The 26,626-nt window shown below is 47.0% G+C and overlaps 3 protein-coding genes and 25 non-coding genes across 28 annotated transcripts; 10 read left to right on the top strand and 18 right to left on the bottom strand.

The window, feature by feature from the left end:
- Positions 1-1,065: 1,065 nt before the first annotated feature.
- On the bottom strand, positions 1,066-3,136 carry LOC123471069. Its single transcript, XM_045171937.1, has one exon. It carries the CDS (start codon positions 3,123-3,125, stop codon positions 1,221-1,223), a length of 1,905 nt encoding a protein of 634 aa, XP_045027872.1. The 5' UTR covers positions 3,126-3,136; the 3' UTR covers positions 1,066-1,220.
- Positions 3,137-6,158: 3,022 nt separating this feature from the next.
- LOC123471092 lies at positions 6,159-8,213 on the bottom strand. The gene is given in 3 exon segments (XM_045171993.1): positions 6,159-6,902; positions 7,226-7,714; positions 7,716-8,213. Coding segments are annotated over 3 exon segments (1,701 nt in total). The 5' UTR covers positions 8,184-8,213.
- An 8,441-nt stretch (positions 8,214-16,654) lies between these two features.
- Positions 16,655-17,098, bottom strand: LOC116934234 (uncharacterized mitochondrial protein AtMg00860-like). The gene has a single exon (XM_032941817.2). The coding sequence runs from the start codon at positions 17,096-17,098 to the stop codon at positions 16,655-16,657; it is 444 nt and encodes a 147-aa protein (XP_032797708.2).
- A 1,598-nt stretch (positions 17,099-18,696) lies between these two features.
- On the bottom strand, positions 18,697-18,769 carry Trnar-ucg. Its single transcript has one exon. It is a non-coding gene; the product is annotated as a tRNA-Arg (tRNA).
- A 94-nt stretch (positions 18,770-18,863) lies between these two features.
- Positions 18,864-18,945, bottom strand: Trnal-aag. The gene has a single exon. It is a non-coding gene; the product is annotated as a tRNA-Leu (tRNA).
- Positions 18,946-19,297: 352 nt separating this feature from the next.
- Trnap-ugg lies at positions 19,298-19,369 on the bottom strand. Its single transcript has one exon. It is a non-coding gene; the product is annotated as a tRNA-Pro (tRNA).
- Positions 19,370-19,709: 340 nt separating this feature from the next.
- Positions 19,710-19,781, top strand: Trnaq-uug. The gene has a single exon. It is a non-coding gene; the product is annotated as a tRNA-Gln (tRNA).
- A 93-nt stretch (positions 19,782-19,874) lies between these two features.
- Trnap-cgg lies at positions 19,875-19,946 on the top strand. The gene has a single exon. It is a non-coding gene; the product is annotated as a tRNA-Pro (tRNA).
- A 373-nt stretch (positions 19,947-20,319) lies between these two features.
- Positions 20,320-20,392, bottom strand: Trnar-ucg. Its single transcript has one exon. It is a non-coding gene; the product is annotated as a tRNA-Arg (tRNA).
- A 94-nt stretch (positions 20,393-20,486) lies between these two features.
- Trnal-aag lies at positions 20,487-20,568 on the bottom strand. The gene has a single exon. It is a non-coding gene; the product is annotated as a tRNA-Leu (tRNA).
- A 352-nt stretch (positions 20,569-20,920) lies between these two features.
- Trnap-ugg lies at positions 20,921-20,992 on the bottom strand. The gene has a single exon. It is a non-coding gene; the product is annotated as a tRNA-Pro (tRNA).
- Positions 20,993-21,332: 340 nt separating this feature from the next.
- Positions 21,333-21,404, top strand: Trnaq-uug. The gene has a single exon. It is a non-coding gene; the product is annotated as a tRNA-Gln (tRNA).
- A 93-nt stretch (positions 21,405-21,497) lies between these two features.
- Positions 21,498-21,569, top strand: Trnap-cgg. Its single transcript has one exon. It is a non-coding gene; the product is annotated as a tRNA-Pro (tRNA).
- A 373-nt stretch (positions 21,570-21,942) lies between these two features.
- Positions 21,943-22,015, bottom strand: Trnar-ucg. The gene has a single exon. It is a non-coding gene; the product is annotated as a tRNA-Arg (tRNA).
- A 94-nt stretch (positions 22,016-22,109) lies between these two features.
- Trnal-aag lies at positions 22,110-22,191 on the bottom strand. Its single transcript has one exon. It is a non-coding gene; the product is annotated as a tRNA-Leu (tRNA).
- Positions 22,192-22,543: 352 nt separating this feature from the next.
- Trnap-ugg lies at positions 22,544-22,615 on the bottom strand. The gene has a single exon. It is a non-coding gene; the product is annotated as a tRNA-Pro (tRNA).
- Positions 22,616-22,955: 340 nt separating this feature from the next.
- Positions 22,956-23,027, top strand: Trnaq-uug. Its single transcript has one exon. It is a non-coding gene; the product is annotated as a tRNA-Gln (tRNA).
- Positions 23,028-23,120: 93 nt separating this feature from the next.
- On the top strand, positions 23,121-23,192 carry Trnap-cgg. The gene has a single exon. It is a non-coding gene; the product is annotated as a tRNA-Pro (tRNA).
- A 374-nt stretch (positions 23,193-23,566) lies between these two features.
- Positions 23,567-23,639, bottom strand: Trnar-ucg. Its single transcript has one exon. It is a non-coding gene; the product is annotated as a tRNA-Arg (tRNA).
- A 94-nt stretch (positions 23,640-23,733) lies between these two features.
- Positions 23,734-23,815, bottom strand: Trnal-aag. Its single transcript has one exon. It is a non-coding gene; the product is annotated as a tRNA-Leu (tRNA).
- A 352-nt stretch (positions 23,816-24,167) lies between these two features.
- Trnap-ugg lies at positions 24,168-24,239 on the bottom strand. Its single transcript has one exon. It is a non-coding gene; the product is annotated as a tRNA-Pro (tRNA).
- A 340-nt stretch (positions 24,240-24,579) lies between these two features.
- On the top strand, positions 24,580-24,651 carry Trnaq-uug. Its single transcript has one exon. It is a non-coding gene; the product is annotated as a tRNA-Gln (tRNA).
- A 93-nt stretch (positions 24,652-24,744) lies between these two features.
- Positions 24,745-24,816, top strand: Trnap-cgg. Its single transcript has one exon. It is a non-coding gene; the product is annotated as a tRNA-Pro (tRNA).
- Positions 24,817-25,190: 374 nt separating this feature from the next.
- Trnar-ucg lies at positions 25,191-25,263 on the bottom strand. The gene has a single exon. It is a non-coding gene; the product is annotated as a tRNA-Arg (tRNA).
- Positions 25,264-25,357: 94 nt separating this feature from the next.
- Positions 25,358-25,439, bottom strand: Trnal-aag. The gene has a single exon. It is a non-coding gene; the product is annotated as a tRNA-Leu (tRNA).
- A 354-nt stretch (positions 25,440-25,793) lies between these two features.
- On the bottom strand, positions 25,794-25,865 carry Trnap-ugg. Its single transcript has one exon. It is a non-coding gene; the product is annotated as a tRNA-Pro (tRNA).
- A 340-nt stretch (positions 25,866-26,205) lies between these two features.
- On the top strand, positions 26,206-26,277 carry Trnaq-uug. Its single transcript has one exon. It is a non-coding gene; the product is annotated as a tRNA-Gln (tRNA).
- Positions 26,278-26,370: 93 nt separating this feature from the next.
- Trnap-cgg lies at positions 26,371-26,442 on the top strand. The gene has a single exon. It is a non-coding gene; the product is annotated as a tRNA-Pro (tRNA).
- Positions 26,443-26,626: the final 184 nt, after the last annotated feature.

The raw sequence follows: 26,626 nt of genomic DNA, 5'->3' as shown, positions 1-26,626 counted from the left end.
ACCACTAGTTGGCTTGGGGACGCTAAGGTTGGCGTGGGGTAATAAAAGAGAAAACATCAGCAACCAGTTCATGAAGAAATGTGAACTGGTTCGAAAAGAGGGAAACAAGGTTGAGAGATAAGGTGGGGGTATTGACACCTTGGTCAGCGGAAGGGGCAATAAACTAATAAAAGAGATAGCGTAAAAAGGAGGTCAAGCGTTTGGGGAGAAATACGAGGTTGTACACACTTAAACTAAATGCAGTTAACTTAATTCTAATTAACGTCTTAACTCTAGCGGGAGTCCTTACATAGCTCCCCTTCCTACAAGATTGCGTCCCGCAATCAACATTGCGTAGGGCGGTTGGGTCGTAAGGGGGTCAGTTATTCTTCGGCGGTTCTTCCTTTGTGACAAGGGGTAGATGACCGCGGCCAAGGCTCCTCCTTGCGGCTCCACGAATGATTCCCGGACACGTCCAGCTCACCGATCTCCCATCCGTACTCCGGCTTCTTTTGTGGAGGTAACCGATAGGTGCGTTCGACATACCGCGCTGCTGCCAGGTCCTCTTCGTCGGAGTCCAGGGAGAAATGACTGCTGACGAAGCTGACATTGCATTTTCCGCCACGAAGCCTCGCGATGCTGTCGTTTAGCGCTGCAATGTCTATGCCCCTTTCCTGGACGTCACTGGCCGGTGACATACAGTATGGTGAGGGCCTGTCTTCGAGTAGTGCGATCGGATCTAAGGGGAGGGTGGAGTTGCCTGAGGAAAAGGAGTCTTCTTCCCAAGGGTTATCTACCGAAAGTAGGGAGACGTCGTCGATGTCATCTGAGACGTCTGCGTCGTACATAACCTCGTCGTCGTCGGGGTTGTCCGCGCAGTACAGGATGTCCTCTTCGTCGTCTGGGCAAGCCGCTACGTATCGGAATTCCTCCATGTCGGATGAGTAGTCTGCACAGTAGAGGATGTCTTCTTCGTCCGGGTCGGGGATCCAGGCCGCTTGTCCACCTTTCTGGTCTTCCCGATCATCCGTGGATGTAAGGGGGAGGGTTGGAGCCTAGGGATAGAGTGTGGTAAGGATTAGGACGGCTTGGTGTCGAAGGGTTGGTGGGGTGTTACGGGGTACATGGTATACTCTGCACGATTCTGGGTGGGTTTATTCTAAGGGACACTAACATAAAATCTACGACATTGCATGATACATGAAAAATTAAGGGGGCAATCAACGCGTGGGGTTTTAATACTAGGGACGCGAGAGGAGGGCTGCTGCTTCTCTGTGTTGGGCTAGGCTACGAGGATGTGAAATGGGTGGGATGAGGTATGGTTGTTGGTTTAATCCTAGCCGCCCTGTGGAACCGGCGGGAGTTGGGGGCGGGGGTATATTAACAATGGTGACCGGAGCAGTTGGGGCCAAGTTGGTGGTTGCTTGGGGTCCCAACTCAATGTCTCGATGAGCAGGTTGAGGTGGCGTTAACCAACTGCACGGGTTAAAGTACCGACAGCAGGGGATATAGAGACCCAGGAGGGAACCGAGTCCGCAAAATCGGAAAGCCAGAGCAATGGATACTCCTACTCCCGACATGATGCCGAAGTTCCGGAGCCAGTATCCGATCCTTGCCATGAAGGAGATGTCTTGTGCTTGTCCGGGGTGGACGAGGACTGTGTTGACGTGTCGTTCGCCCGACATTTCTGTGACATAGCCCATCTGTATGTATGCCAGGATGTCGGCCATGATGGTTGAAGCACTTAAGGGATGCGACGTTATTGTTGGGTGCAACTGCAGTATCATGCCCAACGAGTTATCGACCTCCAGGGGCATGGTGTCGATGAAACGGCGGCCTTGTATCTTTAGGTTGGGGTTGATTGGCATCCAGGTGTTGTTCTTGAAGGTGTGGGCTTTGCCGTTGAAGTTGACGAAGTTTGCGTGCCAGTAGCAATCGGAGTACTTCGTGAGCTCCCAGCCTTCCACGTTGATGGTCTGGTTGCCCCACCGAGGTTGGGCTCCACATGGCGTGAAAACCGTCTCGAAGGTGACGTTGCTGGGAAAACACTGCAAAACGGACACGGACGCCCCGACCGCCAGTAGCTTGGTGCATAATGGAAGGTCCAGATGCTTAGCGGCTAACCATCCGTCGTATTGTGCAGTCGTTGTAGCGGCATGGAAGGCAGTTCTCCGGCTTTCGCATTGTAGGTTACGAATTTCTCGGGCCAGGTGGTTTGAAATGTCCATTGCGAAGTCTCTGATGTATTGTGTATGACTGGCGTATTCGATCTCCGCCCGTGTCATTTCGGATAGCGCCATCTTGGTTACGGCGTCCGCGTCTTTTGGCCTCATCTCGACGAGATCGGTTCCCTTGGCGGCTTCCCGAACCGCGATGACGACTCTGTCCATTCCTAGAACCGGATGGTAGGCAGTGAAGTTTCCTCCTCCGCAGACGGAACTGTTTACCATTGCATATATAAAATCCAACTGCTTAATTGGGTCCCGAATTCGGAAGGTAGTGTCGTTTTCGGTCGAGTACTTGACGCCCATTCCCTTTTCGATAACCCTTAACTCACACGGCTTCGCTTCCTTCCAGGAATCGTCCCAGACGAGGGTCACGAGGTTGTGTTTGAAAGAGCCGTTTATTGCTCCAGGGATGTCGCCAAGTGGAGAGCTGATGGTACAGTTCGGGCATTCGCTCTGTAAGGTCACTTCTTCGAGGCGACAGTTGGTCATCTTTTCTGTCGCCGTCCGAAGCCAACTGGTTTCCACGAACGGGTGGCCTTCCAGGGCGAACGAGTTGGGCCCTGTTATATCCATCGCCTTTCCTCGACATTGTCGTGTGTCTCTCATCCTTCGGCACGTTGCGGCGTCCACTTCGATGGGGTTGCGGCTGTAAGACACTTGATTCCATTGCATGAAGTCCTTGTACACTGTGGTGGTGGCTACCCACATGCTACACGTGTGGCCAGCAAAGCGTTTAACTTCTGGTAGTGTAGAGTAGATGGCGTACGTAATGGGTACCGGTGGAGTGGGGGCGGCTTCGAAAGAGCAGTCTTCCTCCGTGAATTCCAGGAATCCCAGGTTTGCCGCACCATCACAGTTACACACGGTGGCATTAAATGCAGCCAAGGGGGTAAAAAACAGGAGGGCGAGGAGGGACATCAACAATAATCTAGGCAATCGAAGATACGATACGGTGAATAGCACGAAATAATGAGTAAAACAAGGAAATGCATAGCGATGATACATAGGGAAGTGGTGAAAAGGAACATGGTTGACTACTCATGATGAACTGTTCCTATGGCTGCTACTCAAACTATATTTAAACACCTAACATTTATACGAGGGGTTTCGCTACGTTTCACGGTTATTGGGGGGTCTGAGGGCGCTCCATGGCCGTAGGCCAGTGCGGCGCTCGGGGCGGGGTGCTACGGGGGGGAATGGTGGGGCTGCTGGCTCTAAAGCCGTTAAAGAGAGTCGTTCCGGGGTGGAAGAGAAGTCTATGTTTGGTCCTTTGTGGAGGTTTGAAGTTATCACTCCATCTGGTAAGGGAGATGAACCGGCGTCGAGGTCTATCAGATCGTGTTCTTCCTGCGGAGCGTACTCTTCATCCGTTGGGGGTGGTACTTCTAGTTCGTTGGTGAGCTCCGGTGGTATTGGGTGATCACGGCTCTCTTGGAAATCTACGCAAGGTTCTTCCTTCCAGATCATAGACTCATACAGGGGTTTGATCCTGTTTACGTGCACCAACTGGGTCTGTTTTTCCCGCGCATTCTTGAATTTCCACGGTGTGGTTGTTGTTGATTTTTGTGACGCGGTATGGTCCCATAAAACGGGGGATGAGTTTCTTGCTTGTGCCTGCCATTGGCGTTCTTACGTCGATTAACACCTTGTCACCGATGTTGAATGCTTGCTCACGAGCCCGCTTGTCGTACTGGGTCCTTTGCTGTTCCCTGGCTTGGGTCAAGTTGGCTTTAACCAATACGAAGGCTTCGTGAAGACGTTGCATTAGCTGGCTTTTGTAGTCGGATGGGATGATGATGTTTGCTGGCTTTTGTAAAAATCGGTCAATAGGCACTACTGGGTCGCGGCCATGATTTAGGAAGTAGGGGGTTTCTAGGGTGGAGGAGTGTACAGAGTTCCTGTAGGCGAAAGCAACTGGGCCTAGCACTTCTTCCCATTTAGAGAAGCCCTGTTCCATGTATTTCCGTAGCATTTCTACTACGGTTTTGTTGAATCTTTCGGTTAAGCCATTAGTCTGTGGATGGTACGCAGTGGTCCTCAACTGTTTAATTTGAAGTGTCTTACAAAGTGAGGAGAACAGCTCGGACGTAAAATTCGAACCACGGTCGGTGACAATGGCCCTTGGGGGACCATGATACAAAATGACTCTATCTACTAGCGCCTTGCTCGTTGAAAGGGCAGTCTGGTCTGCTAGAGGGATAACTTCTACCCATTTCGTGAAATAATCGGTAATTACTAGGATGTGATTGTTCCCTTGCAGGGATTGTGGTTGAATTGGCCCTAAGAAGTCTAGCCCTAAGACCTCAAAGGGTCCTGAGGTGAGATCTAGGGGATTCAAGAAGGCGCGAAGATTCGATCGTCGTTGGAGGGCACAGGGTTTACAAGCGAGGCAGTACTCCTTTACGTCGGAAAGCATTGTTGGCCAGTAGTATTTGTCTCTAATCCGGAGGCATGTCCGCTGGTATGCAAGATGGCCGGATAGAGGGGAGTCGTGATACTCGTTCAATAGCCGTTTTCTTAGGCTGAAGGGAACCACCACTTGTTGTTGCACGAACTGTCGTCTCTTCTTCGAGATGGGCTCTTGCGTGCGACACAGAAGGCCACCAGCAATGCCATACAGCTCGATTTCTTTTACCCAAATCTGGTCTGTATTCTCTTCACTAAGGGTTCCATGTTCTAAGTAATTTGTTATGTCCATACATAATGAATCTTTTTTCTGTTCGCGGAGTATGGCGTCGTCTTCTTCAGGGGCTGTTCGAACTGAATTAACCGGAATTCGGGATAGAAAATCTGCATTTTCATTGACTCGACCTGGCCGGTACTTTATTGAGTATTTGAGGTTAGCCAACAATATTGACCATCTTCCTAATCTCCCCGTCTCGTCTTTGAACGTCTGCAGCCACTGCAGCGGGCGATGGTCACTGATGATAACGAATGGCTCGTCCTGAAGGTAGTGGCGGAAACGTTTTATGCCGAAAATTACGGCCGCGGCTTCCTTCTCGATGGTAGAGTACTTGGTTTCTGCTTTGTTCAGGTGTCTACTTGCGTAGGCGATAGGTTGGTCTTTTCCGTCTTGTATTTGGGACAAAACGGCTCCTAGTCCGTAATCGCTGGCATCAGTGTAAATTAGGAATTCTTTAGTGAAATCCGGGTAGGCCAGAACAGGGTCGGTCATCAGGCATTTCCTAAGGAATTCGAAGGATTTTTCTTCAGCGGGCCCCCATTTTATCCTGTCCTGCGGTTTACCCTTCGCTTGATGTATAAGGGGGTGGGCGACTGTGGAGAACCCCTTGATGAACCGTCGGTAGTATGACGCTAACCCCAAAAAGGACTGCATTTCTTTAACAGTAAGTGGCTTTCTGTAACTTACTAGGGATTCAATTTTGGCGGGGTCTGGTGCTACGCCATCTGCTGAGATGACGTGGCCGAGGTACTGGACCGATGTCTCAAGGAATCTACATTTTGATAGTTTCACCTTGAGGTTTGCCTCTTCAAGTAAATCAAAGATTTTCCGCAGGTTCGATATGTGTTCTAAGGGAGTCTTAGAAAAGATGATAATGTCATCTAGGTAAACCAAGCAAGTCTTTCCTATCTCTTCCTTAAGGACAAAATTCATCAATCGTTGGAAGGTTCCTGGGGCGTTAGTCAGACCGAAAGCGAGCCGATTCCATTCATACAAATTGTTCTCAACGATGAACGCCGTCTTCTCCTTTGACTGTTCGTCCATTTCTATTTGCCAGTACCCTGATGCCAGATCTAGAGTGGAAAAGCATTTTTGGCCTTGTAACAGGTCAAGCACGTCGTCAATGCGGGGCAAGGGAAAGGAGTCCTTCTTCGTGATCGCATTTAGTTTTCTGTAGTCAATGCACAGGCGGTCGTCTCCTGTTTTCTTCTTTACTAACACTATTGGGGCCGCCCAAGGAGAGAGAGAGGGTCGTATAATATCGTTTGCTAGTAGTTCGTCGATGATTTTCTTTGCAACCTCCCGTTGACGGGGGATGCTCTGTATGGCCTTTGGCGGATGGGCCCTTGCCCCTGAGTGTCGATCACGTGTTTGACCAGGCCCGTGTTCCCCAGATCGCGTGTTTGAAATGCGAAGATACTTTGTTTTTCTAGGAGCAATTTGCGCAATTCCCCCTTTATTGTTTCCGTAACATCTGGGAGGGAGGCTTCGAAGATGGCGGGGTCGATGATAGTAGGCTGGGTGGAACAAGATGCTATAAGTGTAGGTGGCTCGAAAACCACATGACCTAAGATGGTATAGCGAGGAAGGGAGATAGTTTGGTTTGTTTCGTTGACTATCACAATTCTGAACATCCCATTGTCACGTTTTGTAGAGACGAATGGGTCCAGTCGAAGACCGGCGGGTAACCGTGGGTTTTTTACTAGGAAACAGGCGGTGTCGAGAGATAGCTTGACGTCACTATTCGCGCTCTCCACCACGCATGCGGATGATGGAGGTATTTTCGTTTTAACAGCCACCATCATGGTTGGTTTGTCATCGTTTTGGAGTTGATCAGACTCCCTCACTCGATAGACTCGCCTCTCACGACCGTCGATCATAAACTTATGTTCATAAAGAGCGTCTAAACCTAGTACGCATTCTTCCATAATTTCCGGAACGACGATGAACTCTTGTTGAAAGGGTTCACGGGGCCTCTCGTCCTCGACGAGAACATCTACTGTTACGGTGCCCTGGCAGGCCAGGCGCCTGTTGCTTATATCGAAAAGGTTTACCGCTACTTCTCTTGTGTGTCTAAATTCTTCCCTTTGTTGCTGTAGTCTTTCGAAGAGTCGACTACTAATGAGGCTTTTGCCTGCTCCACTGTCTACTAACGCTTTGAATGAACAATTCCCTACTCTTAGTCCAATTCTGGGGGTGGTAATTTGGGTGGACACTGATTTGACAAATTGTTGGGGCTTGGGGCACCCACCGAGTGGCCCAACAGTTGATTCGGTGGTTTCTAGTTTTCCGCCTGCGACCGCAGGATGCCGGTTGGTGTCGCTGGGGTGTTGGCATAATGCCCTGATGGTGGAGGGGGTCTTGGGTTCCGGATGGTAGGGCAGAAATTATGTCGGTGCCCTATGTTTCGGCACAGGCGGCAATGCTCGTCCTTTTGTTGTAGCTTGGTAAAACAGTCTGCTTCGGTGTGGAACCCCCAGGTGTTGTGGAATTCGCAAAAAAGGGCTGCCCTTTTAAAAGCTTCGGGCTGCGTCATGTTCGGGTCTCTCTGTCTTCCCCCAACCTGAGAGGGCCTCTGTGCTAATTGCCTCTTCATTTCTGCTAGACTCTGTTGTAGTTCCGCGTTGTGAGTCGTGGCATTTTGGTCGACCTTGGTGCTTAAGCGATTTAGGGCTTCCAGCACGCTGCTCAGTTCATTTTGATGGGTTGGGGCGTTCGTTGATGAGTATGCTGCATGGATTCTAACTCTCGTCTGTGATTCTTCAATAGCTAATGCGGTAAGTTCGGCTCGATCGATAAGTGTCTCGAACGATGCAAACTTTTTTATATTTCAAGGGGACTTGTACATCGCTGGGTAGACCTTCCAGAAACCTGTCCATCATCATTTGCTCCCGGGATGCGGTGGTAGCTGAATCTAATATCCCATCCATAGGGTAAGCTTTATGGAACGCCTTACGAATACGATTTGCGTAGCGGCGCATGTTTTCCTCCGGCTCCCTCTTCATGTTGTGAAACTCGACACTCCTTTGTGACCGCGTTTCGGTCGAGTGGAATAGTTTGAAGAGTCGTGCTTTCACTGCTGCGTACTCTTGGGATCGGATGGGGTTGTCTAACTTGAATGTGTCAAATTCTTCAGCAGCCTCTCCGTAGAGTTTAGAGCGCATTAGGCGTAATTTCCTAGCTTCCTCGAAGTTGCCTAGATCGAGGGCTGATTCCAGGTGAGCCGCCCAATCGTCGAAGCGACCAGACCTCTGACGATCACAAAAGATTGTCACTGAACCAAAGGCTTGCATTGCCTGTTCCTGTTGTGCCCTCCTAATTTTGTCGTCTATGGCTACACTTGTGACGGAGGGGGACAGCTGGCACTTGTGGTCCCTGGGTTTGGGGTGGAGGGTGGTTGTGTATTTAGCCAGTGGGGGTTTTGTTGCCCACTGGATGGCGGATTGACTGGTGTCGAAGCTACGAAACCTGGGTGGGCAATGCTCTGAGAGGGTTGTCCAGATGGGGCAAACGGGTTGGTGGGGGCGTGTTATAGCCCCACTGTGATACGGGTAATGGGGTGACCCCCTGTAGTGTTGAAGTCGGGTACGGGTTAGTGGTTCCTTGTAGGGTGTCGGCGGTTGCCGTTGGTTGGTTCTGCTCTGCTTGGGCAAGGGTTCTCGCGGTACTAACCGCTGTCTTCGTGTCAACGCCAGCTTCTAGGAGACGGGTCAACTCTTTTTCGTACGTCTCAAAAAACGTGCTCGCCTGTACTTGAGACGGTTTGCTCGCACCCGCCCCATACACGGTGAGCACTGGCGTAAATGACACCTTTCTGTTTGACGGTGTCTTTATCGACGTAGGGCATGGGGGGCCGGACACTGGTGTTGGATGTAGGGTGTGGTGGTGGGCCATCGTTGGCGAGGTGATTGGTGAACTCGTCGAAGCCGGAGGTGTGAATTTATCTGTCTCTTGGCAGGAAGTGGGCTTCCCGGGTGCTTCCTCGGTTGTATCGGGATCCAAGGTCGTCACGGGGCTGAACTGGGTTGGATCGGGTAACTTCGGGTCGGGTCTGGCAAGGTCTGGGGTGGGTAAGTCGATAAGCCGCTCCTCGGTGCTCTGTCTTGTGTCGGTTCTCAGCGGTGGGGTTGGGGCGTCGATCGATGGGGCGGAATCACTGCTGTCGTACGAGCGAGGTAGAACTGGTGTGTACCCCGTCCGTAGGTTTAAAAATTCGAAAAGTCTGGCTGGAGTATCGAGGGAGGGGTAAAGTGCTAGAAGGGAAAGTAACGAGACCCTGGTGTGCTCGTCACTTAGGCGGAATCGGCCGTTAGCTTCCAGATGATGCTGGAGCTCGAAGATGAGCTCGTCTTCCGGAATATCGTGGATGCGGGAGTGCCAGTATTGGCTGTGGAAAGAGGTCCTTTTTTGGTTACTAGGTGTGAGGGACGGGTCTGCTTCGTGTAGGAGAGTGCTTGCCTGGCGTAACAGCTCTCTTCTCTCCTCCTCTGTGTCACTGTCCTTAAATAAGGACTGTGCGTGGTTTCGGAGGACGTTCGTTTGCAGGGCCAATTGCGTTTCCCTTCGGTCTGTGTTGGTTGGGATATCGAAATTTACTAGGGGGGCTGTTGGTTGGGGGTAAAGGTTTTTTGGTCGGGCGCCCAGGTGTGCCCACTCGTCTTCGTTTGCGTGTTCCCGTATTTCCTGTGGTGTGAAATATCCTTCTCCTGACCCTTGGCTACCCTTACAGCTATCTACAAACTTCTCTAATTGTTCGTCGATGTATTTTTTGGTTTGCTGCGGCTTGGTTTGGTCCTGGGCCCGTCCTGAATGATGGGAAGGATTGGCGGAACGACCTCCCCCAACGCTTAAGAAGCGGAATCTTCTTTCCCGCGCTGCTCTCGTCCTTAACCATTACTATTTTACAAGGATGTTATGCACACGTTAGCGAAGCTAAATGGATGAGGCGGTCTTTCCCCTCAAGTTTGGATCTGCGGGAGTCGGCGGGGAGTCGGCGTGACTTGGCGTGAATGCGATGCGGAACGGTAGTAATGGACGTAAAGGCCTCCCGGCTTGAGGGCAAGCAGAAATCCTTCTCCGTGAATTCCTACTCCCGCGTGAGCGATCACGGCTACCAACTCTCCCTGGGTAGTGTTTGCACAAGTGTGAGTGATATAGCAAAGATCAGAACGAACGTTTCCTTCTGGCAATTTGGGGGTTTCGGGAGTCGGCGTGAGTCAGCGTGAGTTAGCGTGACTTAGCGTGAGGGCATTGTGGAATAGTAATATCGGCTCAAATATCTTCTGGCTTGCAAATACCAAAAAAATTCCCTCTTCGTGAGTTCTCACTCCCGCGTGAGCAATCACGGTTCCCAACCTTCCCTGGGTAGCCTATGCACAAGTGTGAGTGATATAGCAAAGATCAGAACGAACGTTTTCTTCTGGCAATTTGGGGGTTTCGGGAGTCGGCGTGAGTCAGCGTGAGTTAGCGTGACTTAGCGTGAGGGCATTGTGGAATAGTAATATCGGCTCAAATATCTTCTGGCTTGAAAATACCAAGAAATTCCCTCTTCGTGAGTTCTTACTCCCGCGTGAGCAATCACGGTTCCCAGCCTTCCCTGGGTAGCCTATGCACAAGTGTGAGTGATATAGCAAAGATCAGAACGAACGTTTTCTTCTGGCAATTTGGGGGTTTCGGGAGTCGGCGTGAGTCAGCGTGAGTTAGCGTGACTTAGCGTGAGGGCATTGTGGAATAGTAATATCGGCTCAAATATCTTCTGGCTTGAAAAATACCAAGGAATTCCCCTTCTTTAATTCCTACTCCCGCGTGAGCAATCGCGGTTCACTGCACGGCAGCAAAGGGAAGTGGCGTTTAAACCGAAAAAAAAAGAACGGGGGTTTCTGGATCTTTAATCCGTCGCTGGACGAACTCGACAAAAAGGAGGATGGCGTCCGTCAACCAAGTGGGGCAAAAAATTAAGCTAGGACAACCCACACGTTCAATCACGCCACGCGGAAAACTACCCGACGCATGTCCGTTCATTGAATGTGCATGCGACGCATAGTGTCCGCCCAACGGAGCCTGAACGAGTGAATCATCTGTTTGTAGCGCGCGAGGCGGTAAAAAAAAAATAAAAGAAGAAGGAGGTCACGGTTCGACTTCGCTGCCACCAGATGCAATATTTGGTCAGTCACGTCTGACGTGACTGATTTAACTTGCACACAATGAAATACAGACACACACAGTTATGGTTAATGCAATTAAGGAAAAGTATTCTGGCAGTCTGTCTTGGGTGGTAAACAATGTTATGGGGTTATGATCCGTCAGCCAGTCACGTCGGCTGCACGGATATGAAATGAACAGATTGTAGGAAAGAAATGAAGGATACGTTGGAGTGGTACTTACGTTTGAATCGACTCCATTCTGCTGCCAGGTGATTCGGGTTGAAGGCGGCTTCACAGAGGGTACGGTAACGCGGAATGAAGAAAAGGACGTGCGTTGGTAGGGTGTAAACCGTTTATTCAATTCGTCTCTAACACTCACAAGTCGGTTACACAGCTACAAGAGAACTAATACCGTCTCGACACTAACAAGTTGGTCACACAGCTACAAGAGAACCAACACACACACTAGCTAGGAGCAGACTCGCGAAAAGGAATCGTGTTTTGGGTTTTATACCACTAGTTGGCTTGGGGACGCTAAGGTTGGCGTGGGGTAATAAAAGAGAAAACATCAGCAACCAGTTCATGAAGAAATGTGAACTGGTTCGAAAAGAGGGAAACAAGGTTGAGAGATAAGGTGGGGGTATTGACACCTTGGTCAGCGGAAGGGGGCAATAAACTAATAAAAGAGATAGCGTAAAAAGGAGGTCAAGCGTTTGGGGAGAAATACGAGGTTGTACACACTTAAACTAAATGCAGTTAACTTAATTCTAATTAACGTCTTAACTCTAGCGGGAGTCCTTACAACATCAAGTTAACTTATTGTATCAACTATGAGAGTAAGAGTCATACAATTTTTCAGAGTTATAACGCAATCAAATACAGTTTTTTAGTTTATAAATATTATAATGAATCACTTTGATTCCCAGACAGATGGGAGATGAACTTCCCAGCAGCGGCAAATGTGCCATTTTGTTGTTCGACGGCTTGATCAGGCCTGAAATCTGCAAGAAGGAAAAGGTTAGAGAGTGCAAACAAACTGTCATGAAAAATATATACAGTACCCACGCCAGGTATTGGATCACCTCGGTCCAAAAAAGGCGTTTTAACCCGCGGGAGATAGGCCTAACGGTGTCTCGCGCGGGATTTTTTTTTAATACTAAGATTGCTTGTACGAGGTTATTTTTTTTTTATCAGAAAGATAAAGAACTAGTCTTTATCTTTCTGAATTCTCTCGGAGCCCATAGAGCCGTGTGGAACTTTATAAGCAGCCTCCGGTAGGCCAAGAGGTACCATTCTTCAATGAAACCTACAACCAGACGGATCTAATGTATGCCTGCTGGATCTCGTACCTGCTGGATCTCGTCTCACTCTGCTCTTATAAGAGCCAAAAAAAGAGAAAGGCAGCTCCCTGCAGAGTTGCCTTTCCGTCTATAATTCACCATTCGGGCAACGACAGCTCTTTGACCGACGCATTCTAGACTCAGCGGAGTCATCCTCAGTGGATAGTCGCCCCATTGAGGATAAAGAAGTCGAAGGACAAGGTGAAACGACTTTAGACGGCGTACGGTGCGCAAGAGCCGTAGTTAAGAAGCTGGAGCGCGTGACAATGACATCAGAACTATAAGGGTGCTTTTCCATATATATAGAGACACCTATTGAGGGTGAAAAGAACGACGTAAGGATTGGACTCGCACAGGCGGAGCGTATTAAGTTCAGTCCACCAGAGCATTGGTCCAGTTCCCGAAGGGTTATCGCGAGGGTTACTGATCGATAGCCGACAATGAACGTTATCGTCGACAGGTGCCCTCTATTCCAAGACTGGATTTGCGACAAAGATTAGACAGCGGTGTAGTTTTTGCATGTATATAAGGGGCTGCTCAGCCGTTTTAATACACTCACTTTCTTCACCAAACCACCGCGTACAGTCATTGTGTTTCTAACCTCCTTTGTCTTAAATTCCCCGTTAAGGTACCGACACTCGTCTCGCCGCCGTTCCTCCTCAGTCTGCCATTCGTCAGCCCTCAGCAACCATCTTCCCCTTGCCGAACCCCAGCCGTGCAAGCCTGCCAAGGAGTCTTAACCGAAGCCGTACGAGCGCCACCAGTCATCACCGCCAGATTAATACTCAAGTGGCATCAAATCAACGCGAGCCCGATAACGCTAGCACTTATCCTCGGTACTGTTCTAGCCCGATAAAGGTGAAAGCAAGACGGAAGAAAACCAGTCGTAGCCCGATAAGGGCGAAAGCTGTTGTCGTTAGAGTGTGCTACGGGACTTGCTCATAAGTTCTCTCACAGCTAGCAAGGATAGTCCAACAGGCTTACCCCCATGAGGCCCGACTTTAATTCTGCGCCAGCAGTCTCTGGTCCTTCGGAATAATATTCCTGAAACAGCCATTACAAACAGTAAGGATTTGCTAAACTGGTACAGTGTCAACTATCATTGTTTGTGTGGTTTCTTCCCTCTTTAATGCTATTCAAGTCAACCAATAAAAAGTTAGTTTTCTATCAGGCTATTTGTATAGTCAATAGGTTGGCACTGGGCAGCTGGTTTAAGTTTTCGATGGCAGGCTCCTAAAAAAAAAAAGGTGGCAACGTGATTCTCCACACAACTTGTTGTGTCACGAATGCCTACGCTTTCAGGCAACTTTTCTTATCGTGACGTGTAAGCGTGTCCAAGGCTCTTTCCCTCAAACGAGTACTCAAAGTACCCCAGTTTGTGTACAGTATCCTGCACAAAAAAAGAACAGTAATTTTTTTAAAGCCATCTGAACAAAAAAAAATGTGTTTAGTAGGTCGAAGATGGTATGGAGCGTGACAGGAAAGTCCAGGATGAACGTTTTTCGACAATCCCTGATGAGCCCAGACAGCACAAAAGTTCCGACGTACTACCAGTATACTTCCCGTCGGAGGGGAATTATTTTAGTACATCCATGGGAAGGTTAAATGAGAATTTAAAAGGGAACAGTTCTTCTCCATGTCCTCCCAAAAAACTTCCAGCTTAAAATAAAGATTAAAGATGGTTTACAGGTAAGCCACATAATAATGCGTTATTGGCTGTGGTTGTAGTAATGACTAATGAATCTTAATTTTTCCTAGAGACTAAAATAAAGAAATGGCAACTATGTCTTTTTTGAACAGGCAACGTATTTTGAGCCAAACGACACTTATCACTTTCTTCACTTAAACGGCACAGTCTTCTTTGTCTTTGTGGTGTTAAGTCACAATGTATGTGTGCTGTACACCATGACGGGCATTTTTTAACGAAAAATTCCCTTTGCTGTGGTACCTTCACACGGAAATCTGGTTTGAAATAGGTAAAGTTCAGCTGCCAGAAGGTAAATTGATTAGTAATACAGATTAAAATAAAATGGCTTCAATATTTAATCGTAGTCAGGTATAGCAGCCATTGTGTTGCTTGTTTAGACTTGGCTCAAGTCAAGTGATGATCACCACTTCTTCTTCACATTTTGTGAAGTTCAGCTACATGTTATGTGATGATCGCACGGAGATCAAGGAATAGATCGAGGTCAGAGTAAACCAGCTTTATTGAACATCGAGAGGGGGACAGACTCCAAACAGGCGAGACGTAGCAACAAGACTGAATCCCCGACGGCCGGAGAGAAGTAGGTCAACATCAGCCGCAAGGGGGCTCAGGTGTCGGTCCACAGGCATTGACGGGTGGGGTGGGGGGTTCGCTAGGGCCTAGCCGGGGACAAATACAGCTCCCCAGCAAGTTTTTATTTCATGACAACTTGACAAACAAACAATAATAAGAATTAGGAGCCAAATATGGCGATAGGGAAATCAAAATTAGGCGTCGTGAGGCCCTTTAGGATTTCTCTTGCGGGTGCTGTGACGAGGGGGCAGATCAAATTTAACGTGGCGGCGGCGGCGCTGGTCAGACAAATGATCCGGCGGCGGCGGCACGGGCTTTTCCCGATCTGTGTCAACTGCAGGTGACGGATCAGTTGGATCAGCAGCGACGGCGAGTGGGGGGTAAACAAGGCGGAGAAATCTTCTGTTTCGCCAGTATACCCGGTCACTTTGCATTTTGATGCGATAGTCGCGACTAGCTCCGACCGATACGATGACTCCTTGGTTGTCCCAGAGTTTGGAATCGGCGTCCTGGACTCGGAGGGAATCGCCAACCCATAGTGGAAGCAACGGGCGCGCGTGCTGGTCGTATGCGTCTTTCACGCGCTCGGCTTGGTCGTTTAGGCGGTCTGACAGGTCCATCAGCTCACGCCACTTGCTGGCAAAGGCGGTGTGATGGGCCGGCAGGATAGATCGGATGGGGTGGCCAAAGACGATTTCAGCAGGCGGCAGGCCGGCTTTGCGGGGAGTGTTGCGCCACTCCAATAGGCCCTGCTGGAAGGCGTTGGTGTCCAGGTGGCCGTTCGGCACTGCTTTTTGCACCAGATTCTTCATGGCTTTGACGGCCGCCTCTGCATGGCTATTCGATTGAGGGTAATGAGGGGTATAATTGACAGATTATACGCCCCATTTATCGAAGAAGCCCAAGGTTTTAGCAGACATCAGATTAGTGCCGACATCAGAACGAACGCGGACGGGTACACCAAAATCAGCAAAACAACGCATGCACGAATGAATCATATCGCGGGAACAGAGATCGCGCTTTACAAATTCAAACACTGCGGGCCAACCAGACAAACGATTGGCATAGATAAGATAATGGTTGCCTGCGTGACAAAAAATGTCAATGGAAATGTCCTCAAACACACGTGATGGACTGGGATCGAAAATGAGAGGATCGCGTTGAAGGCTGGGCAACGCCTTCTGGCATATTTCACACGCCCTGACCGTGCTGGTGATGTCGCTGGATAGGCCTGGCCAATATACAAGTTGACGGGCACGACGTTTCGTGCGCTCTACGCTCTGATGAGCCCTATGCTATTTGCACAAAATTTCAACACGCTTGGCGGAGGGGATCACGATACGGCTGTTGAACAACACCAGGCCGTCATCCGTCCATAGATCATTGCGAACTTTCCAAAAGCCACGGACTGCAATCTGCAGCTCCTCTTGAAGAGACGGGAATCCATCCTGGATTGCGGCCATTAAGGCGTAGTAATCTGCGTCTGACGACGCTGCAGAACGCAGATCGGCCAGTAAAGGGTCTGGCAGGTGCGATGGTCCAGCGTCCTCGTCTGATTCGATGGTTGCGACGATGTTGAAGACGGCAATGCGTGCCTGGGCGACGAGGCCGTTATCTAGCAGATCTACGGGCTTCGGATCAGCAACGGGCGCGCGAGAAAGCGCGTCAGGGATGGCATGCTCTTTGCCACGGCGCCATATGGTTTGAAAGAGGTAACGCCGTAACTTTTCTTTTAGTCGCTGCAGACGGGGGTTTTCGACGCAATCTAGTGTGTAACGATCTTAGATTGTTACTAGCGGTTGATGATGAACGACGAGGGTGAATTTGGGGACTCCGACAAGATAAAGATGGCACTTTTTCATTGCCCAAACCACCGCCAACAGCTCGAGTTTCACAATGCCATACCGGCTCTCGGTGTCCGACACGAATCGTGATCCGCATTGGATGAGCTTCCAATGGCTACCCTAGCGTTGAAGCAAGATGTATCCAAGGCCGTTTTTTCTCTATGCATCCGTCTGCAAAACGGTTTCGGCTGATGGGTCGAGGTTTGCCAAGACAGGAGGGGATGTCAAAGCGCGTTTGACGGTCTCATAAGCTTCTTCTTGGTCAGCCAACCACACGAAATGATTGCCTTTGCGTAGGAGCGGTCTCAACGGACCAGAGGCAGCGGTGATTTCGTCGGAAAAGTCAGACAGCTGACCGACCAAACCAAGAAATGATCGCAGCTGAGTGATGTTAACCGGCCGTGGAAAATCAGCAATCGCTGATAGCTTTTCCGGGTCTGCTGCGACGTCATCACTGCCAACTACATAACCGGCGAAAGGCACCAAACTAGCTGCAAACTTGAATGTGGCTGCGCCGAGGGTGATTTGATTCTTAAGGCACACGGTCAGAATCTCACGGACGGCACTGTAATGAGACGGCAAATCTGCGTGGGCGGACAACATGTCATCGACGACGCAATGAAGATGTGCAAATGATCCAGTGCTGCTGCCATCCAGCGGCAGAATTCATCACCTGTTGATTAGAGGCCCATCAGTCCACGCAAGAATTTGAGGTGGTTAGGAGTTGGCTCTCTTCATCCAGCGAAATTTGCCAATATCCGTGTAGGGCATCGAATGTGCTAAACATTTTGGCACCACTCGTGATGCTCGCTATAGTATCTTTTGGAGAGACTAACGGATAGTAAGGCCGTTTCACGTACCGGTTGAGTTTGGTCATGTCGACACAGATCCTCAACTTTCCGTTCGGCTCCCCGACGACCACCAGAGGATGAGTCCATGACGTCGGCTGGGTAACAGGAGCAACGATGTTGTTGGTCTGCATTTCATTCAGCAGGCCCTTCACCTGGTCACGCTGAGCGTACGGAATTGGTCTACCGCCACTTACTGCAAAAGGGACGGCGTCCGACAGTAATTCAATCGACGTTGGTGGGCCAGACATCGTTTTCAATGGACCCTCCTTGTCGAAGACGTCTGTGAATTCGACCAAGAGCTCTTGTTTCAAGGCAACTACGTCTGACATGTTGATTGGTCGAATTGGTGGTGGCGATGTGGCGGCGACGGTGTTGATCATGAAGGGTTCGGGTAGCAGGGCCGAAGAAGGCCTAGCTCGACGCACACGAACCACGATAGTAACATTACGTCATGCTCGGGACTGAATATAACGGATGTGGTGACCGATCTGCCTCTGTACCGCAGCTGCAGTTCAAGGCGGCCGGCACATTTCAGCGATGAGTTGTTGGCCGCTGTGAGGTTGTCGACGCCACGCTGCCACAGATTGTTGACATCCTCACCGAGTAATTGGAGAATCGCCATGCTGGCTACCGTTGATTCAGCGCCAGTATCAGGAATGGCGGTGGCAGTGTAGAGGTGCTCACCCGACCGACTGTGAATGCCAACCTGGATGATTGGAGCACCACGTGCAGCTGAGACGTGTGCGAGGCGAATGCTAGCGAGTTTCTTGCCGCTTGAATCATGTTTCTCGCTCTTAGCCTTATGCTTTTACAAACCGTCGAAAAATGGCCTGATAAGTCGCAATTATGGCAATCTCTACTCTTGGCTGGGCAATCCTTGCCGGCATCGTGAGGAGGATGACCACAACTTCCACACTTGGGTCCATCTTTGTATTCTCCACGGCGGCATGAATGAGTGCGGGGCGGATTTCCCTTTTCATCTGGCTTTTTCAACACGTTGACTGAAGTGGCATCAAAACGGCTCAACAATGACTCGTTTTTGCAAGCTGCTTCTTCACTACAGCATAAGTCAACTGCTGTCTGTAACGATGGGAACGGTGTAATAGCAAGCAGTGTTTTACACACCTCCTGGTCACAAATGCCACTCATAGAAGAAGAAGAAGAAGAAGAAGAAGAAGAAGAAGAAGAAGAAGAAGAAGAAGAAGAAGAAGAAGAAGAAGAAGAAGAAGAAGAAGAAGAAGAAGAAGAAGGAGAAGAAGCAGTGAAATTTCTACGCGTTATATCTTACCATCTTAACGACTCATTTTCGCCCGTGTGGATGGATCAGAGCTTACGCATATAAGTTATAATTGATCGTAGCAGGACTCGAACCTGCAATCTTCGGATCCGAAGTCCGACGCCTTATCCATTAGGCCACACGACCGAATTAATATCGAGACATTAAATGAAGAAATAAAAATAATAATCCCAATATTGGGTAAAAGATAAATTTTAATTTAGTGTCCAAATGTAATGAATGGCAGCGATGGGATTCGAACCCATGCCTCCGAAGAGACTGGTGCCTTAAACCAGCGCCTTAGACCGCTCGGCCACGCTACCTTAATAATCGCGCTTTGCGGATGTTCCCTGAGGCAGAATTTGCAAGTTTTCTATTACAATATGTGAACCAGCATGTCGCAGATTGGTTAGCAACTTTGTTTGGTAATATCGCAAGATATGAAAGTCCTTTGTTTTATCTAACTTCGAAAGGATTATATGTTTGAAATGGCTTGCTTTGCTTATTTAAGACGAACACAGATTGCCGAAGGCGAAAGCTAATTTGGCTGATGTGCAGTGTAATTCAAAGCGTGTGATAGGACAATTCATGAGCTGTGTTCGATATTACATTAGTGCAAATTTCCACATGCAAGTCCACTAAATGTTATTTGTTTGAAACACACGAATAAACTTGGGGCTCATCCGGGATTTGAACCCGGGGCCTCCTACACCCAAAGCAGGAATCATACCACTAGACCAATGAGCCACATGTAAGATCGCACCAGTTGAACAATATACCTCACAATATCATTCAAATCAATGTTTGATTCCTACAGTCCACCGCTCTACCAATTGAGCTATCAAAGGATGATGTAGACGGAAGAGGCAGCGTCAAGTGGACATCACCTTAGATAAATGCTTCTAGAAAACTGTTCAACATTGCGTAATATGGCAATGAACGAAGCAGTGAAATTTCTACGCGTTATACCTTACCATCTTAACGACTAATTTTCGCCCGTGTGGATGGATCAGAGCTTACGCCATACATTTTAAGTACCTTCCGTATGGCATCGGATAGGACCTTTTGTGGATATAGATACGACAACGGTTCCATGGTGTAATGGTTATCACATCAGACTTTGACTCTGATAATCTGAGTTCGATTCTCAGTGGAACCATCATTTTTGGTCGTTTCGCTCTTGAAAAACCATTCGTAGTCTATAATGATCATGATTTTTATCGGCATTTAATGTTTTATAATACACGTAACAGGCTCATTGGTCTAGTAGTATGATACTTGCTTCGGGTGTAAGTGATCCCGGGTTCAATTCCCGGATGGGCCCATTATAATTTACAAAAACCGGTGGATTTACAAGTGATTTTCTTGCTGTTTATGTAAGATTACTGCGGTCGACTGAAATAACAGAAAACACTAAAGATGTACCTGTGCTTGTTTCAACAGGATTATGATGTACTTAGGCGTTGCGTTTAGAAATCATAGTCGTGAATGCCAACGGAAACATCGAATAGTCAAGTCAGAATGCCCGGTCTCCGATGTACTTCTTTACCCCGTACCTTGGTATGTCCTTGAGGTATCGCACATAACTAGGAGCAAACGCAGAGGATGGGTAGGTAGTAGTTCGTTGCTGTGAAATGTACTTCTGTTGCCACCTGAGCTGTATCGTCCATTTTCAAAACTTGAGTATAAGTTATAATTGATCGTAGCAGGACTCGAACCTGCAATCTTCGGATCCGAAGTCCGACGCCTTATCCATTAGGCCACACGACCGTATTAAAATCGAGACATTAAATGAAGAAATAAAAATAATAATCCCAATATTGGGTAAAAGATAAATTTTAATTTAGTGTCCAAATGTAATGAATGGCAGCGATGGGATTCGAACCCATGCCTCCGAAGAGACTGGTGCCTTAAACCAGCGCCTTAGACCGCTCGGCCACGCTACCTTAATAATCGCGCTTTGCGGATGTTCCCTGAGGCAGAATTTGCAAGTTTTCTATTACAATATGTGAACCAGCATGTCGCAGATTGGTTAGCAACTTTGTTTGGTAATATCGCAAGATATGAAAGTCCTTTGTTTTATCTAACTTCGAAAGGATTATATGTTTGAAATGGCTTGCTTTGCTTATTTAAGACGAACACAGATTGCCGAAGGCGAAAGCTAATTTGGCTGATGTGCAGTGTAATTCAAAGCGTGTGATAGGACAATTCATGAGCTGTGTTCGATATTACATTAGTGCAAATTTCCACATGCAAGTCCACTAAATGTTATTTGTTTAAAACACACGAATAAACTTGGGGCTCATCCGGGATTTGAACCCGGGGCCTCCTACACCCAAAGCAGGAATCATACCACTAGACCAATGAGCCACATGTAAGATCGCACCAGTTGAACAATATACCTCACAATATCATTCAAATCAATGTTTGATTCCTACAGTCCACCGCTCTACCAATTGAGCTATCAAAGGATGATGTAGACGGAAGAGGCAGCGTCAAGTGGACATCACCTTAGATAAATGCTTCTAGAAAACTGTTCAACATTGCGTAATATGGCAATGAACGAAGCAGTGAAATTTCTACGCGTTATACCTTACCATCTTAACGACTAATTTTCGCCCGTGTGGATGGATCAGAGCTTACGCCATACATTTTAAGTACCTTCCGTATGGCATCGGATAGGACCTTTTGTGGATATAGATACGACAACGGTTCCATGGTGTAATGGTTATCACATCAGACTTTGACTCTGATAATCTGAGTTCGATTCTCAGTGGAACCTTCATTTTTGGTCGTTTCGCTCTTGAAAAACCATTCGTAGTCTATAATGATCATGATTTTTATCGGCATTTAATGTTTTATAATACACGTAACAGGCTCATTGGTCTAGTAGTATGATACTTGCTTCGGGTGTAAGTGATCCCGGGTTCAATTCCCGGATGGGCCCATTATAATTTACAAAAACCGGTGGATTTACAAGTGATTTTCTTGCTGTTTATGTAAGATTACTGCGGTCGACTGAAATAACAGAAAACACTAAAGATGTACCTGTGCTTGTTTCAACAGGATTATGATGTACTTAGGCGTTGCGTTTAGAAATCATAGTCGTGAATGCCAACGGAAACATCGAATAGTCAAGTCAGAATGCCCGGTCTCCGATGTACTTCTTTACCCCGTACCTTGGTATGTCCTTGAGGTATCGCACATAACTAGGAGCAAACGCAGAGGATGGGTAGGTAGTAGTTCGTTGCTGTGAAATGTACTTCTGTTGCCACCTGAGCTGTATCGTCCATTTTCAAAACTTGAGTATAAGTTATAATTGATCGTAGCAGGACTCGAACCTGCAATCTTCGGATCCGAAGTCCGACGCCTTATCCATTAGGCCACACGACCGTATTAAAATCGAGACATTAAATGAAGAAATAAAAATAATAATCCCAATATTGGGTAAAAGATAAATTTTAATTTAGTGTCCAAATGTAATGAATGGCAGCGATGGGATTCGAACCCATGCCTCCGAAGAGACTGGTGCCTTAAACCAGCGCCTTAGACCGCTCGGCCACGCTACCTTAATAATCGCGCTTTGCGGATGTTCCCTGAGGCAGAATTTGCAAGTTTTCTATTACAATATGTGAACCAGCATGTCGCAGATTGGTTAGCAACTTTGTTTGGTAATATCGCAAGATATGAAAGTCCTTTGTTTTATCTAACTTCGAAAGGATTATATGTTTGAAATGGCTTGCTTTGCTTATTTAAGACGAACACAGATTGCCGAAGGCGAAAGCTAATTTGGCTGATGTGCAGTGTAATTCAAAGCGTGTGATAGGACAATTCATGAGCTGTGTTCGATATTACATTAGTGCAAATTTCCACATGCAAGTCCACTAAATGTTATTTGTTTGAAACACACGAATAAACTTGGGGCTCATCCGGGATTTGAACCCGGGGCCTCCTACACCCAAAGCAGGAATCATACCACTAGACCAATGAGCCACATGTAAGATCGCACCAGTTGAACAATATACCTCACAATATCATTCAAATCAATGTTTGATTCCTACAGTCCACCGCTCTACCAATTGAGCTATCAAAGGATGATGTAGACGGAAGAGGCAGCGTCAAGTGGACATCACCTTAGATAAATGCTTCTAGAAAACTGTTCAACATTGCGTAATATGGCAATGAACGAAGCAGTGAAATTTCTACGCGTTATACCTTACCATCTTAACGACTAATTTTCGCCCGTGTGGATGGATCAGAGCTTACGCCATACATTTTAAGTACCTTCCGTATGGCATCGGATAGGACCTTTTGTGGATATAGATACGACAACGGTTCCATGGTGTAATGGTTATCACATCAGACTTTGACTCTGATAATCTGAGTTCGATTCTCAGTGGAACCTTCATTTTTGGTCGTTTCGCTCTTGAAAAACCATTCGTAGTCTATAATGATCATGATTTTTATCGGCATTTAATGTTTTATAATACACGTAACAGGCTCATTGGTCTAGTAGTATGATACTTGCTTCGGGTGTAAGTGATCCCGGGTTCAATTCCCGGATGGGCCCATTATATATTTACAAAAACCGGTGGATTTACAAGTGATTTTCTTGCTGTTTATGTAAGATTACTGCGGTCGACTGAAATAACAGAAAACACTAAAGATGTACCTGTGCTTGTTTCAACAGGATTATGATGTACTTAGGCGTTGCGTTTAGAAATCATAGTCGTGAATGCCAACGGAAACATCGAATAGTCAAGTCAGAATGCCCGGTCTCCGATGTACTTCTTTACCCCGTACCTTGGTATGTCCTTGAGGTATCGCACATAACTAGGAGCAAACGCAGAGGATGGGTAGGTAGTAGTTCGTTGCTGTGAAATGTACTTCTGTTGCCACCTGAGCTGTATCGTCCATTTTCAAAACTTGAGTATAAGTTATAATTGATCGTAGCAGGACTCGAACCTGCAATCTTCGGATCCGAAGTCCGACGCCTTATCCATTAGGCCACACGACCGTATTAAAATCGAGACATTAAATGAAGAAATAAAAATAATAATCCCAATATTGGGTAAAAGATAAATTTTAATTTAGTGTCCAAATGTAATGAATGGCAGCGATGGGATTCGAACCCATGCCTCCGAAGAGACTGGTGCCTTAAACCAGCGCCTTAGACCGCTCGGCCACGCTACCTTAATAATCGCGCTTTGCGGATGTTCCCTGAGGCAGAATTTGCAAGTTTTCTATTACAATATGTGAACCAGCATGTCGCAGATTGGTTAGCAACTTTGTTTGGTAATATCGCAAGATATGAAAGTCCTTTGTTTTATCTAACTTCGAAAGGATTATATGTTTGAAATGGCTTGCTTTGCTTATTTAAGACGAACACAGATTGCCGAAGGCGAAAGCTAATTTGGCTGATGTGCAGTGTAATTCAAAGCGTGTGATAGGACAATTCATGAGCTGTGTTCGATATTACATTAGTGCAAATTTCCACATGCAAGTCCACTAAATGTTATTTGTTTGAAACACACGAATAAACTTGGGGCTCATCCGGGATTTGAACCCGGGGCCTCCTACACCCAAAGCAGGAATCATACCACTAGACCAATGAGCCACATGTAAGATCGCACCAGTTGAACAATATACCTCACAATATCATTCAAATCAATGTTTGATTCCTACAGTCCACCGCTCTACCAATTGAGCTATCAAAGGATGATGTAGACGGAAGAGGCAGCGTCAAGTGGACATCACCTTAGATAAATGCTTCTAGAAAACTGTTCAACATTGCGTAATATGGCAATGAACGAAGCAGTGAAATTTCTACGCGTTATACCTTACCATCTTAACGACTAATTTTCGCCCGTGTGGATGGATCAGAGCTTACGCCATACATTTTAAGTACCTTCCGTATGGCATCGGATAGGACCTATTGTGGATATAGATACGACAACGGTTCCATGGTGTAATGGTTATCACATCAGACTTTGACTCTGATAATCTGAGTTCGATTCTCAGTGGAACCTTCATTTTTGGTCGTTTCGCTCTTGAAAAACCATTCGTAGTCTATAATGATCATGATTTTTATCGGCATTTAATGTTTTATAATACACGTAACAGGCTCATTGGTCTAGTAGTATGATACTTGCTTCGGGTGTAAGTGATCCCGGGTTCAATTCCCGGATGGGCCCATTATATATTTACAAAAACCGGTGGATTTACAAGTGATTTTCTTGCTGTTTATGTAAGATTACTGCGGTTGACTAAAATAACAGAAAACACTAAAGATGTACCTGTGCTTGTTTCAACAGGATTATGATGTACTTAGGCGTTGCGTTTAGAAATCATAGTCGTGAATGCCAACGGAAACATCGAATAGTCAAGTCAGAATGCCCGGTCTCCGATGTACTTCTTTACCCCGTACCTTGGTATGTCCTTGAGGTATCGCACATAACTAGGAGCAAACGCAGAGGATGGGTAGGTAGTAGTTCGTTGCTGTGAAATGTACTTCTGTTGCCACCTGAGCTGTATCGTCCATTTTCAAAACTTGAGTATAAGTTATAATTGATCGTAGCAGGACTCGAACCTGCAATCTTCGGATCCGAAGTCCGACGCCTTATCCATTAGGCCACACGACCGTATTAAAATCGAGACATTAAATGAAGAAATAAAAATAATAATCCCAATATTGGGTAAAAGATAAATTGTAATTTAGTGTCCAAATGTAATGAATGGCAGCGATGGGATTCGAACCCATGCCTCCGAAGAGACTGGTGCCTTAAACCAGCGCCTTAGACCGCTCGGCCACGCTACCTTAATAATTGCGCTTTGCGGATGTTCCCTGAGGCAGAATTTGCAAGTTTTCTATTACAATATGTGAACCAGCATGTCGCAGATTGGTTAGCAACTTTGTTTGGTAATATCGCAAGATATGAAAGTCCTTTGTTTTATCTAACTTCGAAAGGATTATATGTTTGAAATGGCTTGCTTTGCTTATTTAAGACGAACACAGATTGCCGAAGGCGAAAGCTAATTTGGCTGATGTGCAGTGTAATTCAAAGCGTGTGATAGGACAATTCATGAGCTGTGTTCGATATTACATTAGTGCAAATTTCCACATGCAAGTCCACTAAATGTTATTAGTTTGAAACACATACGAATAAACTTGGGGCTCATCCGGGATTTGAACCCGGGGCCTCCTACACCCAAAGCAGGAATCATACCACTAGACCAATGAGCCACATGTAAGATCGCACCAGTTGAACAATATACCTTACAATATCATTCAAATCAATGTTTGATTCCTACAGTCCACCGCTCTACCAATTGAGCTATCAAAGGATGATGTAGACGGAAGAGGCAGCGTCAAGTGGACATCACCTTAGATAAATGCTTCTAGAAAACTGTTCAACATTGCGTAATATGGCAATGAACGAAGCAGTGAAATTTCTACGCGTTATACCTTACCATCTTAACGACTAATTTTCGCCCGTGTGGATGGATCAGAGCTTACGCCATACATTTTAAGTACCTTCCGTATGGCATCGGATAGGACCTATTGTGGATATAGATACGACAACGGTTCCATGGTGTAATGGTTATCACATCAGACTTTGACTCTGATAATCTGAGTTCGATTCTCAGTGGAACCTTCATTTTTGGTCGTTTCGCTCTTGAAAAACCATTCGTAGTCTATAATGATCATGATTTTTATCGGCATTTAATGTTTTATAAAACACGTAACAGGCTCATTGGTCTAGTAGTATGATACTTGCTTCGGGTGTAAGTGATCCCGGGTTCAATTCCCGGATGGGCCCATTATTTATTTACAAAAACCGGTGGATTTACAAGTGATTTTCTTGCTGTTTATGTAAGATTACTACGGTTCGACTAAAATAACAGAAAACACTAAAGATGTACCTGTGCTTGTTTCAACAGGATTATGATGTACTTAGGCGTTGCGTTTAGAAATCATCGTCGTGAATGCCAACGGAAACATCG

Source organism: Daphnia magna, linkage group LG4 (assembly GCF_020631705.1).
Source record: "Daphnia magna isolate NIES linkage group LG4, ASM2063170v1.1, whole genome shotgun sequence".
Lineage (NCBI taxonomy): Eukaryota > Metazoa > Arthropoda > Branchiopoda > Diplostraca > Daphniidae > Daphnia > Daphnia magna.
The sequence above is the reverse complement of the archived record's forward strand: the minus strand, read 5'-3'. Positions and strand labels throughout refer to the sequence as shown.

Coding starts and splice junctions, on each gene's coding strand:
- LOC123471069 (XM_045171937.1), bottom strand. CDS start 3,125: ATGTCCCTCCTCGCCCTCCTGTTTTTTACCCCCTTGGCTGCATTTAAT.
- LOC116934234 (XM_032941817.2), bottom strand. CDS start 17,098: ATGTTGTCCGCCCACGCAGATTTGCCGTCTCATTACAGTGCCGTCCGT.